At 32.2% G+C, this 23164-nt stretch overlaps 1 protein-coding gene across 9 annotated transcripts in view; it reads right to left on the reverse strand.

Annotated features, from left to right (window-relative positions):
* The window catches only part of UTRN (utrophin), a 639104-nt gene that overhangs the window by 433010 nt on the left and 182930 nt on the right, over positions 1-23164 (reverse strand). For all 9 annotated transcript variants that reach the window (XM_031968408.1, XM_012549382.3, XM_023503255.2 and 6 more), the window contains 10 exons: positions 20116-20322; positions 18711-18892; positions 17935-18085; positions 15743-15862; positions 12923-13024; positions 9163-9270; positions 8717-8896; positions 8190-8359; positions 4451-4574; positions 1810-1897 (listed from right to left, as the gene is read on the reverse strand). In XM_031968408.1, the coding sequence (XP_031824268.1) occupies positions 1810-1897; positions 4451-4574; positions 8190-8359; positions 8717-8896; positions 9163-9270; positions 12923-13024; positions 15743-15862; positions 17935-18085; positions 18711-18892; positions 20116-20322 (1432 nt within the window). The remainder of the gene's footprint in view (positions 1-1809; positions 1898-4450; positions 4575-8189; positions 8360-8716; positions 8897-9162; positions 9271-12922; positions 13025-15742; positions 15863-17934; positions 18086-18710; positions 18893-20115; positions 20323-23164) is intronic.

Consider the following 23164-nt stretch of genomic DNA (forward strand, 5'->3'; position numbering starts at 1 on the left):
CACTTCTCATTTCTATCTTATAGAATAACTAGGATCAAAGCACAGCTTAGATAAAACCTCTTATACAACATTTTTCCTGATTACTTCCAGTCGTAAATGCTCTCAGCTCCTTGAACTGAATTCATTTTTTATTGTTTTATAACAACTTTGTACTAATTAATCTCTGTGCATGTTACATACCATCAAGAGAAAGTTCTTTGAAAGTAAGAGGCTGTTTTGTTTTTTATTTCATATTTTATCTCATTTTCATTTATATCCCTCCAAATTAAGTACTATATACCTTTAAGTCAGACATGATTGCTACTGAAGTGTTTGTTTAAATGAACTGAAGATTCAGCAAAGGAGACATTATAATGTATACAAACGCAGCTAAAATGGCCATTTTCTCCAAATTACTATCCAAAGGGGGCAAATTTACCTTCATTTTAGGTTTCCTATTTTGATAGCCACATTTCCTTCACTTAACCTTCCCATACATATCAATATATGATATAAATGACTTTCAAAGGAGAACAAATAATTAATAAACAAAGTTACACATAGCTCTTTGTTATTAATTTAGTAGAGTTTTGTTTATTTTTTTTAACTCAATGTGATATAAGAAATCATGAGTTTCTTATAACAATTTTCAGGTTCACATAACAATTCACTATATGAAGGTTATCAATAAAACTAAAATAATTGTACAAAAATAAAATCACTAATTGCCCAAATAATTACCTATATTATAAAACAAAAACACCCTGAATATTGAATGACCTTTACATTGGTATGATATCTTTATGAGATATATGTAAAATATTTTAAAAATATGAAATATAAAATATTTTTAAATTTTTAAAAATATTTAAAAATTTTTAAAATAATATATATAATATTTTAAATAAAATTGTTAAATAAAAATTTTAGAAAATAAAATTAAATTAAAATGAAATTCAAATTTCATAGCGTAATAAAAAATATCCCCAAAGAGACTACTACATAAAACCCATGACATTTGCCAGCTATAATGAGCTTCAGTTTTTAAAAGTAAAATTGTATGGCTGCTTAACATCTAATTACAGGAGACTCATACATGGGTGTCTTGGAGAAAAAAATTGCCCTCATCAACCAAACCAACCAGTTTCCTCCAATACTTCTATATGAACAAAGCAGCAGAGACCACTGAGTCCTTAATGATTCTAATACATTAAGCAGAAAATTCCTCTCAGTCTAAGCTACAGTAAAATTTAAAATGGATCCAGTTTAAGAATACTAAAGCATATGACCATCTTTTTTACTAAAAAATTGAATATGCTTTTCTTAACTGATTTTCATCATTCTCGTCTGCATCATTAACTAACTTGACTTTGACCAAACTAAAGCTAAGCTTTATCTACCTTTACAATAATTACCAATGTGCCAAAAATAGCATTCACCAAAATGAGAGCCTTACTTAGGTTCTATTTTTTACTTTTATACCAGAAGAAGTAAAATCCCTACTGATGCTAGAGATTTAGATGATACAATCATAGGTTTAGAAAGAAAGTGACCTTGTTTGCTTTCTTTTCTGAAAATGCCCTTCCTTTTCATGATGGTTATAAGCATCTGAATTTTTAGAATAGTTCTCACTACACACACACACACACACACACACACATTCAAAAACTGCTAACATAGTCTAGCTATAAAAAAATAAATATTAAAACTTGGAAAATACAGGTGCCTAAGGAATAATAGGTATATTGTACATTAATGCTTTACAGCAAGTTACTAGAGTTTGTACTAAAGGAACATCTGAGGAACATAAACAAATATAGTAGAGCTGACCTTTTCCTATTTGCTCCAAAAGATTTTGTGCATTGTGGTTTAATTCATTTAATTTGGGACTTCTTTCCATTTGCTCCTTTTCTAGGACCTAAAAATAGAATCACAAAAAATGAATACATATAGTCTCTTCTGTATTGTTAATGGTATTTTTTATTTTTCCAATTACATATAAAGATAGTCTTCAACATTCATTTTAATAAGATTTTGAATCCCAAAACTTTTTCTCCTTTCTGCCCTTCCTGTCCCCTCCAACACAGCAATCTAATAAGGATTATGCATATAAAATCACATTTTAAATATAGTAAAAGAAAAATCAAAACAAAAGGAAAAAAAACAAGAAAAAGCAAATTTTTAAAAAGGATGAAAATGCTATGCTTCTATCCACATTCAGTCTTCATTATTCTTTCTGAGTGTAGATGGCAAGTGTAGTGCTTTACCCAGTATAACATTCTACCTCTCAAATGTACCTACATACAATTCCTGAGATTACCATGTACTATTAAATATTTATTTCCTATGGATATTCTATAACCACATTAAACGCAGCATTCAGAAGGCAGAATTTATTCATCTTTCATATAAAATCCTTCCTAACAAAAGCATCATTATTCAAAAGTCTGGAATCATTTTCAACTCCATGTTGCCTTCTCCCCTTAGTTTGGGAGCATCTTGAGAGCAGCCATATTGGTCTGTTTTATGTTCCAATGCTTAGAACACTGTCAAGTACACAGTAGGAATTTAAATAGCACTGATTGATAGAATGTGACAAGTAATGACTGAAGAAAGCACAGGGGATGAAAATGTTATACTGAAGCTAATTAAACAAATCAGCAACAAAAACAGGCAAATGATAAGTCTTTGACTGCCAGTTCTGGATTGGTCAAATAAAGATGGCAGTTCTAGCTACTACCCTTTAGCATCACCAAGAAGCTTGAGGGTGTAAGCCCGTTCAGAGTACCGATTGTTCTCTCCTGTCTTCTCTGGTTTGAGAAGTTAAAGAAGAAAGAACTACTTCTGATTTTTTCTTGAAATCTTTATCAATTAAAGAAGGCCATTTTTTTGTACAACTAAAAAAGGTTAGAAACCCTCAAAATTTCTACTCAAAGAGATGATTCCTTGATTTTGGCCTGCCTCACTCCTTAAACAGTAACAATGGCCCAGCCTTCACTTCACAAATTACTCAAGCTGTACCAGAGGCACCTAAAATTACTTATTACCTCCACTATGCCCATAACCTCAGTCCTCTGGGAAAGTGGTGGCACTATATGGACCCCTTAGTTGCTTTCCTTTTTTATTCCATCCTAATTCTCTCCTCATTATTTTCTTCCTTTTAATATTCAGCCTTTGCCTATTGAATCTCTTAACCAATTTGTTTCTATCAGACTAGCATCTGTTAATTTCCAGATGACCTAACAGAATGACCCTTAGACCCCCAGGTAAGGCAGTATATCCCTTCTATGCAGTTTGAGTACAACTCACATTCACATCCACCCTCTCATGACTAAGCCCTTAGGCAGGGTCAATTTTATGCCCTTTATCAGCCTAAAGCCCTTTATCCCTAGACTCAAATGAATTAAAAAAAGTCCCAGTTTTATAAGGAAAGAATGATGGAATCTTAGATGCTGCTCCAGCCCCAGTAGACTGGCTCTACAAAAAGACCTTTTACACCTTGCATGTGCAGCTATTTTATCCTGACTCGCTCTGACTCTATCACTCTATCCTGACACTCCTATCTAATCACAGGGATTTTTCCCATGCTCATCATCAAATGTAATTGAGATTGGCCAAAACTTCCTACTTTGACAAATTCTCCTGTTGTTTCTTACTCGTACTGTCCGTTCTCTATATAATCCCTCACATAACTGCTGGATGGCTCTTCCCCCTTAAGGAGGGGAGCTGAGGAGTATGTCACCCTTTAACCTAATTACATGTGGGAAGGAGGAAAGGAGGGAGGGAGGAAGAGAGGGAAGGAGGAAGAGAAGAAGAGAGGGAAGGAAGAAGGGAGAGAGAGAGAGAGGAAGAGAAGGAATGTGGAAAAGAGGGAGGGAGGAGGATAAGGAGTATGAGACACCATCGTTTAAGGGTATACTCAAACAAGGTTTATATGTGTAACCTTGGACAATTTAACAACCTACCATGGCATCAGTTTCCTCCCCTTTAAAATTAGGGATGAGACTAAATGAAAGTATGAGTTCTACTATAACATTGGGCACTAATTCAAAAGACTCCTTATTAAAGCTGCAAGGTGTAAGCTAAAATTTCACAGCTTATTGTAACATCTAAATTTTACAACTATGACAATTTCCTTAATTTGAGTCACTGAGAATTTTCTTGTTAGAAAAGAGAATCTGCTCTAAAAGCACCTCTTCATAAAGAATAAGTACAAAACTAATCATGGCTTTATCACCTTATAAAGTGTTTTTTTTTTGTTTTTTTTTTTGGTCCAACTCAGAATTCTATTCTTTCTACCATGGATTTTAAGCCAAATATAACAATATCCAATTTGAGATTTAAATACAGCACTCTAAATCTTCCTCATTAGTCCATTATGCTATCATAAGTTTGCATTTCCCATCATTTCCCTCTATGTGAACAGCAGACCTAACATGAGAAAATATTTTATTCAAAAGAAATCATTTACCTTCAGTTTGTTCTTCATATCCAAGGTTTCTCTCATCTTCTTATACTCTTTGATATCTATGGTGTGAATGGCACTGTTTGTTTTTGAAATCCAGTTCAATAATTCAGAGCTTACAGCATCAAACCTAGTTTTAAGAGATCAGATGTCATTAGTTTTTTTCAATTCTCTCCTCAGCAACTTGGAGGCATTAAATATAAAAATGGTTCCTGTGCTATGTGACATTTATCCAATGTATACACAGAAAATAAACTCACACAATGCTTAATTAATCAAAATGACTTGGTATTTTACTATTTGTCAAACCTGTTTCGATTATTTTAATGTGAGTTAACTACACCGAATCACACAAAACCCACAAATTAACTCTAAAGAACTTCTCAAAATATAATACATGAATGTAATTATGCCATAAGAAATGAAGAATAAGAATGCAAAAAAGGTAGGGAGATTTCTATGAAATGATGGTGAAACAAATAAAATTGAACAGAAAGAATACATTATGTATTGGTTAGAATGATTATATGCTGAAATTGTCTAATATTTGCTTTTGTGTGCCTATGGTATAAAAGTAATCACTCCAGAAATCATTGAAGAGGAAAAAGTACTTATCCTTCTGAAGCCGTAATTACCTGAGAAAAGATACAATAAAGCCAAAAGAATAATATAGAACCTTTCAAATCATAAGTCTCAAGGAGGAGGTTGTAGAAAGAGCTAAAAACTGGGTGATCTGACAAAATACCAGTCAAAAGAAACATTTTGAATGGAACATCTTTTTATTAAAAGAATGCTTTAAATTTGAGGCTCAAAACAGTGAGATAACCAATCAGTCTTCAAAAAATGCCACAAAGCTACAGAAATCTTGGAATTCAACTTTGGGCACACAAGACAGTAAAATTTTCATTATAGTCTTCAAAATTTCAGGGTTCTCACAGAGGTAACCCAGAACCTCTTTGTTCTATAAATTCCCAGCAGGATTCTTTTCAAGTAACAGAATTCAGTAGATTTTCATAGATTTAAAACCAGGCACATTTCTCTACCTTACAGATTGAATCTTTTTCAGACATTGCTTTCCAAAAAGGATCCAATGCATCATCATTAAATGCTAGATAAACAGTATAGATTGAGTCTTTAATTATAGCAGAAAATTTCTCAAAAAAATTATTGGATCCTTTTTTTTTTAAATCAGTACAAGTAGTATCACCCCCTCAATCTCACATTATGTAAGTTTGTTCTAGGTTTAAACCTGTTACATGAAACAAATGCTTCAAAACTTCTAGCACTTTATTTTGGTTCTGTCAAATTCTCATTAAATAGTATACTACAAGAAAGATACAGTACTAAGATATAATAATGATACACGTATAAAACATGACACTAATCCGGTCTTCAAAAAGTTTTTACTTTATCAGAAGGGGGAAAAAAAGAATATATTCAAAAATGACAATAACACATAACTGAAAATAAGAAGTGAAAAATGAAGTGTGAGTTTAGAGAGAGAGGGAAGAACATTTGTAGGAGGGAAGTATCAGCAAAGGTTTTAAGAAACATGTGGCATATATAATTTATTTTCAAAGATGAATAGGATTTCAGCAGGAAGAAAACATAAAAAAGGTATTCTAGGAAAAAAAAAAAAGGAAATTGCATGAGCAAAAGCATGTATGTGGGAAAATGAGATATATACAGAAGACAAGTAGTTCAGTTTGGAGGAGAAAGTGAGCAAGGGAAAAGTGCTATAAAAATACAGTAGAGGGTTAGTCCTTGTATCAATGAAAAGAATCTGGATTATATTTATTAAATAATTAGGAACCATTAAATTGTTGAGCAAAGAGTGACAATATCAGGGTTGTGCATTAAGAAAATTATTTTAACAATGAATGATAAATAGAAAGAATCATGGGAGACAGCCATTGCAAGCAGGAAAACTAAGCTACTGAACAAGGCAAAAGACAATAAGGGCCATAAATAGGTTGGTGATAGTGACAGTGGAAAGGTGGGGTTTTAGGAATAAAAGAGATATTTGAGGGATTTAGCAAATGACTTGCTATAAGGGACAAAGGAAAGAGAAATGTCAAAGATGACTGAGATTACATGTCTGGCAGATTAGAATAATAGTTCTATCATGAATAGGAAGAGAGGAGTGGGGACAGCTAGGTGGCACAGTGGAGAGAGTACCAGCCCTGAAGTCAGGAAGACCCGAGTTCAAATATGACCTCAGACATTTAACACTTCCTAGTTGTGTGACCCTGGGCAAGTTACTTGACTCCAATTGCCAGCAAGGGGGAGGGGAAGGTGGAAGAGAGAAGTAAAGAAAGGCACAGATTTGGAGAGAATTACAAATAGTTTTATATCATTTATGTGTATAAATTATGTATTATATATAACTTATTTATATATAAATATATATAATATAGTATATAGAATGTCAATAATAAAATTACATAATACAAATATGTATTATCTGACATTTATATGCACATATGTATATACATAATTTGGCATGATGACAAGGCATCCAAGTGAAGATAATTCTGAGGAAGTTGAAAATTGGTTCTGAAATTCAAAAAAAGTACAGGCTGAAAATAATGCGAAATTAATCTACAGAAAGAACAGTAGTTGAACTTAAAGGTATATACAGTCCACGTATATACAGAGAGAAAACAAATAGGTTGAAGACAAAGAAATGCTTGAGATTAAAAGAATAAGAGGAGAAAGAAATATTATTTGGGGAAAACAAAGAAGGAAGAAAGGCAGAAAAAGAATCAAAAGAATTCAGTACTATATAAAGAGGAAAGGAAGCATTAGAAAACAGGGCTAAAAATTATAAAGAAAGCAGAAGATAAAGGAGTGAGTTTATCAGTTAGGAAGTGACTCACATTTGAAAGGAACAGCATCAGATGAGTAATACAAACAGAAGCATTATTACAAAGCATTGTGGAAAAGAAGGAAGAAGAGGTATGGAACATAAATTATAGATGGATAGAGATTAGAATGATGAAAAGAAAGAAGGCAATGGAGTAAGAGCCAGTGGGAATGGATAGAAGATGTAATAAGAAGGATATTAAAAGAAGGGCATGTTTCTGGAGAGAATAAAATGAGAGAGAAAACTAAAATTTTTGAGAAGGAAAATTAAAGGATCTCTTACCAAAGGACTTCAAAATTGCTTGGAAAATAGTGAGAAATATGATCTCAAATAAAGCGAAGTATGATAGATGACACTATAGTCATTGAATAAACACCTAAGTCACAATCACTAAGTCCATGACCAGTTTATTGCTCAATTATTATGAACCATGTAGGATATGATCTTAATCTGAGTGCAGGAGAAAAGAAAGCACCTTCATTTAAGGATGTTCATTATTTTAATAGAAGTGTCTTCCTTAAACAATAATAATAATAGCTAACATTTATATGGCACTTACCATGTATAAGTGCAAAGCACTTAAAAATTACATTCTTACTTGTTCTTTAAAACAAACTCTTGGGAGTTAAGAGCTATTATTATCATCAACTCCATTTTACAGATGAGGAAACTGAGGCAAACAGAAGCTAAGTGACTTGAGTAAGGTAAGAGTTGGTAAGTATCTGTAGTAGAATTTGAACCCAGGTCTTTCTGGATACAAACCTAGCAGTGCATCTACTGTACCATTTACTTGCCCTTTAATGACATTCAATAGAATTTCAATTTATACAATATATAAAAATATATAATTTATAAGAAAATCAATATGCTCATTTTTACTTTTTCTTAGCTTCAAGGTCCACATGTACTTGTCTCTTCTTTGGTGGAGGAGGAGGAGGCAATTCTTGTTTGGATTTCTTAACAGTGACTTTTTCTCTAATGCCAACAGTTTCCAAAAGAAGTTTCTGAGGCACCTGGGACATTCCTAGCTTTGCTACTGCTTGAGTCACCTATTTAAAAAACAAGCAAACAAACAAACTAATTAATTAATTGGAGGGAGGGGGGAGATCCAAAGACCTAGACCTTGATCTGACAGTAAAACATTATTGCATCTTTTATTGTTGATAATGTTATTGTTTTATTGTATTTAAACAAAAACTATTCAGATGTTATTAAATAATGAGGTACAAATATGTTCCTAATCTTTTTTTTTAATTTCCATACTGGAATAACGGAAAAGTTTCAAAAGTCAGAAATTTTTTAAATGCTCAGCCTCATATTCAGAACTAAATATTGACACTTTTTAAGTTTAATAAATTATTTACTTCAAAAAGAGATACCAAAACATATTTTAAACAAAGCATTACCTGGTTAGAGTAGTCTTCTAGCCTCTGAACCAAGCTATCCCACCTCTGAGTCAGTTCTTCTGAATCACTACTGATCTTCTTAGAAATCCGGGGATTATTAAAGAGCTGACTTACATCATGGCCAGCCTCACTTAGTTGGTCCAGGGTCTGACGTTTCATTTCCATGTCTTCCTTCAAAATCTAATATTTAATTAAAAATCTTTGTTAGATGATTCTGTCCTAATAAGAATTTGTTTTCCTATTCCCTTAATTTAGAGTCAACACAGACACAATATAATAAATGGTAAATGATATGATAGCAGGTAAAAAGAAATGACTTTTGATACTAGACAGATTCTAGATTACATAATTAGCATAGGCTAAAAAATACTAAAAGAGAAGAAAAAAAATTATAGGCCATCCAAGGTAGTAACATAAAAGGGAATGCTGGCAAAGAAAGTACTCACTGCCAATCTCCGAACACTGACACTCAGCTCCTTTTGGTCTTTGAAGTTGCTTGTCTGCACTTTATTTAAAGCCTCTTCTTTTTCAGTTAGCCAAGCTTTCAGCAAACACTATAGATGAAGATGACAATACCAAATGAATAATAAAATTAGAGAGCAATTCTCAAATCAAAATCATCAGGTATTTAAAAACTATCAAGTGCTATTTCACTAGAAGCCCCTTCTAAAACAGAGAGTCTTCAACAAACACAATAGTTTAAGACATACATAAAAACCAATTAAAAATGAAAATAACATGCCAAGAATACTAATGAAATAAACAAGATCATGACAATGAACATTTAACCAAAGAAAAAGGAAAACATTCAATACAATTATATCATATCTTTGAAAATTATGCACTTTGTATTTTAAACACATTTACCCAGAATTAAATAAGTGCTTGAGTAAATAAAAATCATTTTCAAGTAGGCAAGATATAGCTGAGACATGAAGGTGAAGCTCATTTTTAAGCAAGATTAAGAAACTAGAACTTACAGATTCAATGTCCAAAGTTACCAGGTCAATAGATCTGTAGATAGCTTCAGAAGCACACAAAGACAACTCCGAAATCATCCACCTTAAACTTTTATGGTCTTAATCTCTTTCAAATAAGTTGATATTGAGCAATGTATATTTATGAGTTAAGCAGGAATAAGACTAGGAAATCTTCCAAGATCCTTTTATGATTTGATTCAATGATATAAGAACATATGGGAGAGATAGAGCCCTAAAAACTCTAGTCTGGACCTTCTTGCTAAATCAAATCTATTAATCTGGTCTCTATACAAGTATTTGCATCTAAGATAAATGTGAATAGAAAGAACTACAACCTGGTCCATATCAATATTACCCACCCAACCATGTAATTTATGAAAAGATGATTAATTTGGAAAGAAGAGTGAAGGAAGAATACATCAATTATTTTTATTATGCCTGGACTGTATCTACTTCTTTAACAAAAAAAAAATTTCTTCTGTTTTTGTTGACAGAATTATTCACAAATATCTATTTATATTTTCATTTATTGGGCTGTCAGAAAAGTTCAAGAGATTTACCTTTGCTTTAGCATTTGATAAATGTTTTGGATGGAAATGACAGCAGATAGAGTTAAAATATTTTGCAGTTTCCTAAAAACATTTTGCTGAAGTTGGAACTAATTCCCTGAACCCATTTTCAATTATCTTGAAGTTGCTGTACCTGGGTGAACAATAATCCCTTGACAGATTATTTAATCGAATACAGTATGGGACTTGGATTTAGCTCATGCATCTACAAGAGATCAATATATAAAGCAAAAATGATGGCTTCAATTTTCCCAAGAGAGTTTCATTACTAGAGCATTTCTGCCACATCTGAACAAGACTAACTTCTTCCTACATTACCTAGTGGCAGTACATTAGGTTGTGTTGAAAAAATCTCAAAAGAAATAGAAGGCTTAGATGCTTGTAAATTTGGAAAATCTCATGAAATTGTTTCTTCTTTACTTGAGATCACAAATTACACAGTTTACATGACACGGTTCAGGAATATGGTTTGGAACAATCTAAAAGGCACAGTCTAATAACCACCTGTTTTTTCCTATTATAAGGGTAGAATGTAAATTTTAGACTTCAATATATGGTTTTTAGCCCATTTTCAACAGAAGCTATAATAGTTAAGCAGTCAGAATTATTCTCATTAATGCTGAAAACTAAATTTGGCATTCCTGCTCCTTCTTTTGACTTCATGATTCACATTAACATAAATGGCAGTCTCTTAGTCAATGAGGCGCAACATTTCAGTCATCTTTAAACTTCTGAATCTAATTGAAAATGCATATTAGTGTTATGATGAATGTGGGCAAAGACAAGAAACTACAACAATTTACTGACCCATACATGTCTTTCATGAGACATCTCTAAACAGGAGATGTACAAATTTAGAGACATCTCTACTACAAATGTTTATATTACAGACTATTTGTGCCCAACTTGTGGTACAGCTTTCCAAATTCTTATTAGTCTGATCAGGCACAGTGGGACACACTATTATCCTTGAACCCAAAATAGTGATGTAATTCAGGTCCTCTTCAAGAACAAAGGCTAACAGCCTGCCAGCCATACATATGTCTTTCCTCAATCACTTTTAATCACTCATTATAATCACTCATCTACTTATCTAATCCTCAAGGTTACATTTCAAGCAACTTGAGGGCAGGACTCAACTGAATCAACTGCTTCAGGACTTAGGACACAATGCCTCATATTCAGGAGATACTCAGTAACTATTTGATAAATGTCTAATGACTAACCATAACCAAAGAAATTAACAAAATAAACCAGCCAGCTTCTTTTGAGTTATTTTCATCCAACTGTTCTCAAGCATTACATGTTTGCCTTTCTACTAAACTATCTGTAAAACATAGATATTTCTCTTTAAAAAGAATAAGCACTGATGTTAGTGGAAAAACACAACTTCTAAAAATATTAAGTTGAATAACTGAATAAGTATTCTGAAAACAAAGCTGGAACATGTCTTTAATTTGTTATTTCCGAATATAGCAATGTGAAAGGAAAATAAAAATGATTCACATACTAAAGTAATATTTAGACATAATAGAGGAATCCATTATCAAAACAAGGACTAGACCAAATTATTTGGTTAAACCCAATAAATATTTCATGCAAATGATATCAACATAAGGGATAATGCAACTTGGATCAAATGATAGTTAACTTCATTAATCTCTGATAATCAACAAAGAATTTATTCAGAAATGAAATTATCATGCTATGTGTGAGGCATTTCTTTGGAGGTAGGAGAGTTACAAATATTTGATATCAACTGCTAGGGAATGATCTACAAATTCTACTGCCACCAATGCAAACTGACAACTCAAGAATAGCTCATAGCTTAGGAGGTTTCCTGGGCACTTGAGGTTTCAGTGTGTTTATATGTTATTCCTGAATGTGTAGCCCTCCCTATTTATGCCAAAACACTGTTTTTCCAATGCAACAAAAAAGATGACTGTATCCTTACTCTAATATAACATATGTAGCATACAATCTAATAAGTAAGGTAAAGTGTACCCAACCCAGTACAACTTATAATATATACAATTTTGCAAAGGACTGTCATAATTTGGAAGAGGGAGATCAAATTGTTATTAATTTAGTTACAAATTGATTATAAAAATTATAGCTACTAATTACCTGTCATAAATTAAACCAAGAAAACTTCATGAAGTGCTCTATATACTAGCTGGTTTAACAAATGTTCATTTATGGTTTCTACATTTTATACAAAAGTAGTGATCGAAGCGTTAGGGTTCTATAACATTGTCACTGAACTGTAGATGAAATCAAAAACTGTTATTAAGATAAGGCATAATGAACTAGATATACCCTCTGACTTTCAATGACAAAATGGAGAAAGGGAAGAATTATAAAGAAAGCTAACTGGAACAGCCATTAATTTGAAGGAGCTAAAATTATAAAGACTTGAAAGCTTATCTTGAAAAGAGAATAAATAAGCCTTTAAAATGTAATTAGGTATTATTTATCTCATAGAATATCGGAAAGCACCAAGTGTTTTTGAAACTATTTCTTCATTTAGTGATAAATATTTGAAATACTAGACAAAAGATTCATATGGTTAAACTTTTTGAAATTTGTTGTAATTGAACAAAGTTTTCATATTTTAAAATTTTCTGCTTTTGGTACTTAAGGTAATTGTTTCTTACCTGTTCTTCCAACAGTTCCTGCCACAATATATTAATCCTGTGCAATGTATTCCCACGTTCCTCAGTCCAACGGCAAACAGCTGTCCATCGTTCACCAAGTTTCTGAAAAAGATAGGAAATTTTCCTTCGTTTAATCTAAATTTGCAGATGTAATGTTACCTTCTCAAAAACAGCTTCAAGAAACCTATTTTAATTGTTTATCTAAGAAGCAACTAAATAAGTGATTAAGTTATAAGGAATTTTATATCCCTATGAAACTGACATTTTCATAATGAAAATTTCAAAGAATTCTATTTATAATCAAATTACAATAAATGTTATTGAAATGCCTACCACTATCCAAACATTCCTCTAAATTATTATATTCATATCTTTTTTCCAACATCACCTTCATTTTCTATTATGTCCCTTCTCTTCCCCTCCCCCCAAATAACCATAGCTCAACTCAAAGAACAAAGGAATAAAAAAATAAATTCAGTAAAACTAGGCAACATTAAAATAAAATCAGATAGCATATTTAGTCTTCCATATCCATGATGTCCTCTACCCCGGGAAAAAAAAAAAAAAAAAACACTTATACATGTTGTTCTTCAGAGATAAATTAGGTCATTGTATTATATAACATACAGTTTTTATTATGTTATTGTTCTGCCCATGCACATTGGTATGGTAATTAAATATATTGTTTACCCCAGTTGTCGTCACTTCACTTTGGTCTTACTTAACCATTCTCCCTGAACACTTCATTTCCATCATCTCTAACAGTGTGAGAATGATTAATCATATTCATACATCATAATTGGTTTAAACATTCCCCAATTGATGTGTATCTAATTTATTACCAATTCCTTGCTATTATAGACTTATAAAAATTTCAGTATAAATATTAGAATTTTATTTTAATTTTGGCCCATTGTGGTATAGTGTGAGGCCACAGAGCAAGATAGAAAAAAATCCTAGACTTGATTTGTCCGAGGTTTATTTCAACTCCTAACACGTATTTTGTGACCATAGGGAATTTATCAAATTTCTCTAGCGCTCAATTTCCTCATCTAGCATCTGCACATAAAAATAACTGAGACTATCCTCATAGGACAATTGGGATGACCAAATGTCTTGGACAGTTCTCTAATTTTTCCAATTTTAATTAACATATTTTCTACCTTATGCAAAACAAGACATGGCTGCAAGATGTTGCCTACATTTGTATTTACATGCAACAATATAAAATTATGTAAAAGACTGCCATCTTAAATTTACTAAAACATTATTTAGAATCATAAGTGCATAAGAATTAAACCTAAAAAAGCAAAGTGAGAGCATCTGGTCTAAGCCTTCCAAACCTTTTTTTTATGTTACAGATCATTTTGGCAGCTTAATAAACATAAACTACATTTCAAAATAATCTTTTTTAAATGCAGGCAATGAAACAATTAGGATTACAAAAAATTATAATGAAATACTGAAATTATGTTAAAATAGTTATCAAAAAATATGAAATTTTATAAACCCAACTACATAGATTACAAGTTAAAAAATCCCTAATTTGGTAGAACATTTGGCAAACTCAAAGTTGAGAGAACATAGATTCCCCCAAAATTACTCAAGCAAAGATTTTTTAATTAGCAGAAGTCAAATTCAAATTTAGGTCTTCTGACTACAAATAAAGTACTCTTCTAGTATAGTCATTTATGATAATCAAAGTACTAACTATATTTCACATTTCAACATGAGGAGGAAAAAAAACCCACCTTTGCCATAAGATATTTTCTCCCATTTTTAACTAGTATTCAACAAAAGTTAATATTTCTATTCATTTTTATATTGCTTCAAAAAATATCTCCAATATGGGGCAGCTAGTTGGTAAAGTGGATAGAGCACAACCCTGAAGTCAGGAGGACTTGAGTTCAAATCTGGCCTTAGTCACTTAACACTTCCTTGGCTGTGCAACTTTGGTCATTTAACCCCAAATGCCTCAGCCACATATACATACATATATATATATATATATATCCCCAATAATTCAATCATTATTCTTTCATGCTTGTTCAGTTAAGTTAAAAAGGAGAAATGTGATTTTATAAAAAGATTAATACTGGAATGTCCACTTAACTATATTTATTGAAAAGAGATTTTTTGAGGGTTTTAACTGCATAAGGAAAAAACAGGCTTTTCTACTGTGAAATGCATTGAGAATTAAGGCAGTAAAACATATGCTTGGCAGAACTAGTCCACTTAATTGATACCCAAAAAAGGATTCTAAAAGTTGAATTTATGGTATGCTAACAGTAGAGAAGTGGATGAACATTTCAATCAATTTTAATCAACTTATCAAATGTTTCAGAAGGGCAAATACATGGCTGATTGATACAAGTAAAATATACAATAATTGGAAATGTACAAAAGAAAAATGGGCTGCTCTTTGAGGGACTGAATGGAGATCAACAGAAGACTGTTTGACAGGAATACCAACATCTTCCTAATTGTTGGGGAGTAGAGGAGCAGTTTAAAGTGATCCTTTCCAACTCTAAGATTCTAATATCATCACACAGGAAATGTAATATCAATCAGGAAATCCACAAGTCACCAAAAACAAACCTCTCAAGTTTTCGAAAAAGTCATCTACACCTTGGCTTTGCAAATGAAGAAAACATCACATTCAAAGAGTAGGTATTGAAGCTTGTCTATGGCCCGAGACAAGAACATATATATAAAACCTTGAATTGGCTAAGAAAGCAGAGGGAAACCTGACAGAGACTTACATAAGCTCCAACAAGTATAGGGTCATAATTCACATGTTTTATGTGTTCAACTATTTACCTGCAATTGATCTTCCAAGACAGCCGTAGCACTTTCTCCACTGTTCTCATCAACAATCACAACCATATGAGTTAATGAATTCACTTTCACCTGCTCTGTCTCAAGATCATTTTGCAATTCCTAGGGGAAGAAAAAAAAGGCCAACTATTATACCCACTCTTGCATATTTTCCCATTTAAAAATCCACTAAGTTTTCATTAGTAATTAAAAACACTTAATGGGGCAGTGTATTTAAATTTCCAACCATTAACTTAACGGTTTTTACTAATGGAACCAATAGTCTACACATCTCTAGATTCCAAGGCAAATCAAGGCAATTTGAAAATTTAATAAATGTCATGTACATTTCCATAAATAAGTTAACATTCTTCTGGAGGGACCTAACTAAAGGTACAAAGAGGTCCAGTATAGAAGGTTCAGTAGAAGAAGTCCAATATAATGATGAGTTGCACACTAGAAATATAAGTAGAGATATAGTTCTTCCTAACTTTCCTATTTCTATTGAGAATACCACAATCTTTTTAATCACCCAGATTTACAAACTTGAGTCATTCTTGATGCTTCACTCATATCAAATAATCACCAAATTTTGCCAATTCTAAGACTAAAACATTTCTCACATCTACCCATAGAAAATGTCACAGTTTTGAGTCTTTACTATTTCTTCTTTGTCCTTTACAATCGCTACAGTTACTGAACTATAAAATAATAAATAAAGTAAAACCTAAAATATAGATCTGCTCAGTGCTCCCTACAGCCTCAAGGACAAAATACACAGTTTTCTCTTTGGCCTTTAGATCCCTTCACAATCTGCATACAATCAAACTTTAATGGTTAATTTCATATCAATTCCCCCTAACCCACTATGCATTCCAATCCAACTAGTCTGCTTGCTGTTTCCCATGACATTCTATCATCCATCTCTGTACCATTGTACAGGATGTTGCCCACAACTTGAATGCTCTTCCTGATTTCTGAGTTTTAGAGACTCTAGTCAAAACCCATCAAAAGCACAACTTCTAAAAAATAGTCATTTCTGATCTCAGTTTTTGCTGCTCATTTCCACCCAAAAATACTTTGTATCTAAATTGTAAAAATGCAGTATTGTCCTTTTTATACATATGTCCTCCCACAGTAAAATCTAAGTTCTTTAGTGGTTTCTTTAGAAAGAGACTCTTTCATTCCTCATTCCTAGCATAATGCTAGATAAGCAATAAATATCTGATGACTGATATTTGACTGAATGATTAAGTGGAGAATCTAAGAAGTACTGAGCTTGATTACATAAGTATATAGAATCAGGGTTCATACAATTTAATGAAATTACAAGTTAGTTATCACAAAAAAGTCCAAAGCTATGTCATAAATGGGGAGCTACAGAGACAGTAAAATGTCTAGTAGACTTGGAGATTCAGAAGCAGAGTGCAAAGAAGAGAACTGGAAAGAACTTAACTTCTTTCAGATTCTTTCACCACTCCTCAAAAAATTGGGGTAAGAAGAAAATTTATCCTGTTATGTCCTCAATCCACGTGATTCATTTAAGTGAAAGGTGAAAAATCTCTACTTTAACTTACTTATTTTGCAGATATTCTTGAACAATAAAACAGAAAAGGACTGAATAGAAGATAATGAAATAATGAAATACCTCCTACAAAGCAATTTGTAACAGACACCTTAAATTTTCCTTTTTCAATAAAAACTAAATGATCAACAAATAAAAGACTGGAACTCAATTATCAATTCATAAAATGTGAATCAACTTTTCATAAGAATAGTGCATATTTATGTGACAAAATTTTCCATTCCATGAATATAGCCCATTATCTCCTCAATATTATTACCTTCACTCACTAGCAAAGTCATGGTTCCTGGCATTAATGAGAATTTACTGCCAGACATTTCCAGCAGAAGAGATAAAACATTAATCTGAATTTAAAATACTCAGTCTACAATTGAGTATTGCTTTTTTACTCCTCACAGCCCATTCCTTCCTCTCCTTAGGACATATGAAAAGACTAAGAAATTAAAGTATATTTTCCAGGAAACTTGCCCTCAGTTTCTAAAAGCAAGAGCTCATTCTAAGGACTTTCTGCTTTCTGCACTTACAATTGTAAAAGTCAGTGAATTTTTAGAATAATGAATGCTACTTTTCATATTAAATATAATATACAAGAAATATTAGACAGATTTACTTTATGTTCTTCCAAATATTTCTTTAAGGACTGTAAATCATCATCCAAGGGGCAAGCTTCCATCTTCTGAATGCGTTCTTCTGTGAGAGTCAGCCAATCAGAGAGTTGCTGCAACTGCTTCTTCTGCAACTCCATGAGTACATCATGTAGCCTAACCATCAAAGAACATAACACAAACTTAGTAACACAAGCTTTCATTGTCAGATGAAAAGTAAAAATCCAAGCACCAGAAAAGAACAAAATAACATAACCAATTCTGACCATCTGAAGTACCATTGAGGATTAAACTTTTGTTCTCTCCATAAACTGAAGTCAATGAAATACATGCCAAGAACTAAAATGAACACCACCCTCAATTCATAACAGAATAATTGTTTCATGAATCAGGAATTCCTGTTTACTAAATTGGTGGAAGATGCTATGAAATGAAGTATTACCCTTACTCTATCATACATGGGCTAAAACGAATACACCAAAAAATGCTTTAGAACAAATAAAAATTTATGAATTTGACAACAAATGTATATACTTTCATAATGCATTATTTCTGTAGCTACCAGTACTCTATTTTACTCCAAATTGGTTTCTAATTAGAACTTTTAACTCAAGTTTTGTCAAGTGATCAGAAAAAAAAAATGAAGAACTAAGAAAATTTAATTATGCTTTTCAACAGAGAATATTTAATGACATTTATTTTTCAATAATACCATGTAAACTACTTTATTCAAGTTAGTAGTCCAAGGAACAAAATCAGAGCGTTCCTAGTTATAACTTACCGGGACTGCCTGTCCATACTTTCTACTCTGAGAGCTTCCCAGCGAGAATTCAGTAGTGTCATTTGTTCCTGAATCTCAAATTCTTCTTCATCCGATAAAGTGCCCTGTGTTATCAGTTGATTTCCAGCCTGCAGGACACTACCAACACTGCTCTGATGTGCTGTCAATTCCATCATAAAGTCCTAGAAAGATACATGACTATACTTTGTGGGCTGTTCCTTCTGAGTAATCTTAATAAATTGTTAATGTTTAGATATTAGTGCTGCAGAATAATACAGTGTCCTCAAATGCAGCAGGGTTTATCTTCTTTATTTCTAGATATTAAGTCTCTGAAAATGGATATTAAAACATTTTGTAAGATCAAAAGTTTAAGTAGGCATTTTTCACTGGTAATGTTAAGGAACAATAAGAAATAGCTCTGTGTTGAAGTTTAACACAGAATGTACAATAACCTAATGAAGTTGGTATTATATATATAGCCACCCCCAGTTTCACAAATCAGGAAACTGGGACAATTATGCAATTAAATAATGTTCCTTAAGTCACATTGTTTCAAAATGATAGAGCAATTAAATGAACCTAGTTTTTGTAAGTACAAGTCCTGGACTCTCACCACATTACACTAAAGGAATTCATAATATGAGAAAGAATGCATGAAAACAGTAGTGTTTCATGTACTTTCATATTCAAAAGACAAGCAGTGAAGTCAATTGTCAAAAGTCCATCACACACACACACACACACACAAAACTACTATGCAGTCATAAAAAATTTTATATCTAACACACACACACAAAACTACTATGCAGTCATAAAAAAAATTTATATCTAACACACACACACACACACACACACACACACACACAAATAAAATGGAAACTCTTTGAGGGCAGAATTCTTTCACTTTTGTTTTTATACTCCCAGTGCTTAATATTTGTTGGATTAAATTACTTTTAGTTCAATTCAGTGTTTATCAAGCAAATTATTATTGCAAAACAATTATTAACTGGGTGAAATTAAGATGTAAGAAAAAAATGAATGTGGTGCTACCTAAACAAATAAGGAACTGAGTCAAAGAACAAAAAAACAATGTTTTAAAGCTTCTTTCTTTTAAAGAACATCATACTTTCAGATCAAAAAAAAAAAAAACCTGTTGATTTTCGGTCTTACAGCAACCTATATATATTTATAACATTAAAATCCTAAATCTAATTCCAATCTTCAGTTGATCATCTGCCTAGAATTTCACAACAAACTAGTTTAAATATCACAAGCCTGAAAATATGCCATGAACTTTCCAAAGAACATAATTTAGGAAAAATAACAAACACTATTGAAGTGCCTCTGTAATAAAGTAATGAACACTGTACTTGATAATTCCTCATAGTAAAATACAGGTATTTACTTCATGAGTAGCAAACTGTTCTTTGACTTCCTCAACATCATCAGAAATGTCATCTTGGTCTTGAAAAGTGTCTTCAGCTGAAAGTAGCCATGTCAGAACTTCTTCCAAAGCTACTTGGTAACTATCTAGGTCCATATCCATTTCTGTGACTGTACTGGGAGTTTCAGCTCTAGAACCTTCATGTTCTTCCTCTTCTGTTGCTGCAGTCTACAAACACAAATACAATTTTTGTAATAAATAGAAGAAGTTTCCTATTACTAAAGATCAAACCCTTCAATCAACCAACCAATATTTAGGAAACATTAACTAAACCTGGAGCTCCATACTCTCTGTCTTTTGACGTAGAGAGGAATGATTAAACCAACAGAAACATTCAAAACAAGAAATAATAAAAGGCTTATTTATTACAAAATACAATACAGAGAAGAAAGGTGATAAGTAATGTTGAGAATAATCAGAAAAACACTCCAAAAAGAGGTACTGTGACAAGAATTCTCATAAAAGAAATATAGGAATTGTGGTCTTTCACAGTCCTTCCTCACTCAAATTCAATTCACTTGTATGGCACAGCATCAGCTCCCTGATGTCATGGTTGTCCTTGAGAATGAAGGACAAACAACAAGAACTGGAGATGTGAGAAACAACTGATACAGACTGATGAAATTAATTTAGTTGTTGTGTTGTAGAAATTAAAATTAAGTGGTGCACAGTATTATGCTTTAAGTACAACACAGGCTTAGTTTCTGATGAAAATGAATTAAACTTAGATAGTATGGAACCAGATTATAGAATCAAGCAAAGAAATTTAAACATCAGGTAACAGGCCACAGAGAAGCATTAGAAGTTTGACAACAAAAGGGTCACATAACTCAAATTCTATTTTTAAAAGAGCATAGAGAACACATAGGAAAATAAAATCTAATAATAATAATAATAAAAGCTGAATACTATTTCTTATGCACAGAACTCCATTTCCCATCTCTTTGCTTTGGCTTTTATGGTCCCCTGTTCTTAAAATGTACACCCCATTTTCTTGCTTGTGCCTCTTAAAGGCTCATTATCTTCTTATTAGTCCTTCATTCAGGAAGAGGATCATGAGATCAGAGAGGTGATGCCATGACATGCAAGTGAATTGGATTGAGTGAGGGAAGACTGGGCAAGGTCACTAGAGGTGGCCCTGGATACAATAGGAGATGCAATGCTAAGCTCAAGATCCATGATCATCTCCATAAAGGCATTGCATATCACTTAAAGCAGTAGCGCCTTGACTCCTAAATTATCTTGTATCTATCATCTATTTGGTATATACCTATATAAGTGCATTTGACTCATAGCTTGATAGTAAGTTTCTTGAGAGTAAGGACTATTTTCTGTTTGGCTTGTTGTATTCCCAGAATCAGGTACACAGAAAGTACTCGCCAAAATGTTCCTTGTTTACAATAAATGGAAGTACCCAAGAAGAAAGTAGATAAGAGTAAAGCTTGAATAGGCACAAACTAAAGCTGAAGGGCACATAATCAAAGAGAAATAAATCAGAAAGAGCAGCATAAGATTTTAAGAATGAAGGAAAGGCTAAATTCCATAATTAATTGAAACTTGACCAGAAAAATATCAAAAGATTAAGAAAGGAATATTTTCAACTTATGTTTAGAGAAACAAATAAATGGGCAATTAAGTATTTAGCAAGCCCTCACCATATGCCTACCATTGTGCTTGGAAGCAAACACCCATTAAAAAAAAATTGCAATAGGAATTAGAAATTCTACTAGGTCTGCCAATAATTAGATTTGTTACCTTACTCCAGTTAACTATCTCTCTGGGATTTAGTCTTCTCACCTATAAAATGAGAAGGTGGGACTAGATGGCTTTTCAACTTCTCTCCACCTCTAAATCTGAGCACCCATGATAAAACTAGGGAATAGGTTTTTCTGGGGGAAAATAATGTAAGAATTCTATACAGAAAACAGTGATGATCATAAGCCAAAATGGGTTTGCTACATGCAGATAAAAAAACTAATGTGTACCTTATTTACATTTCTGTTAACATTCCTAGACAGATAGCAGTGCAATATAACAGATACAGCTTAGCTTAATATATTCAAGTCTTTGATAAAAAAGGCTCATAATATCTATACAAACACCATGGATTTAAAAAGTACTAAATAATAGTACAATGCAACGAATTAATAATTGGATGCTCAACCAAACTCAAAAAATATTGATTAACTGGTTCATGTCAAGAGATTTCAAAAGGTTACTACAACAATCCTGTACTTGGCCCATTCTAGTGTCAAACTTAAATATCTGAAGAATAGATGACAAGCATGCAATTCAAACTGCCAAGTAAAATAAAGTCAAAAGTAATAGTAAATACTGTTTCATACAAACTCAGAATTTTCAAGGATTCTGATAAGGTAAGATGGGCAGTAATTAATCTGGCATAATTTATCAAAGGTAAAGATAAAATCCTGTACATGAGGTTTTTAAAAATCAACTAGAAGAATACATGATGGAAAACAATAACTCCAAAATTCACATTTAAAAAAAAAAAAGGAATATTAAGTACTTCAAGATACCTTAAGCCAACATTATGCAGTGCCTTAGACCCACACCATAAGAAGGATAGAAAAAGTATCCATAAGATCACAAAGGGACTGAAAATTATGTCAATATAAGATTTAAGAGATTGTCAAGGATTAACCTGGAAAAGAGAAAATTTGGAGGGATATGATTTTATTTGAAGATGATGGAAGGTTTTCATGAAGAAAAGGAAATAGATTAAGTCTATCAATTAGAAAAAAAATAGGTGCAAAAGAAAAAAAAAGTTATAACAAGGTAGACCTTAGTTTAGTATATGTAAAAATTTCAAATGATTAAAAACATTTAATAAATGGGAATCCCTGTGAATTTTCAAAACTCAAATTATTCAAGAAAAGAACAGATGACAACCTGCCAAAATTCTTCAGTATATAGACTAAAGTCATCTCTAAAAAAATATTTCCCACCAAGATTCTATTAATTAAATAACTGCTCAGTCAAAAAATAGGAT

The sequence above is a fragment of the Sarcophilus harrisii genome, chromosome 4, assembly GCF_902635505.1.
Source record: "Sarcophilus harrisii chromosome 4, mSarHar1.11, whole genome shotgun sequence".
Classification (NCBI taxonomy): Eukaryota; Metazoa; Chordata; class Mammalia; order Dasyuromorphia; family Dasyuridae; genus Sarcophilus; species Sarcophilus harrisii.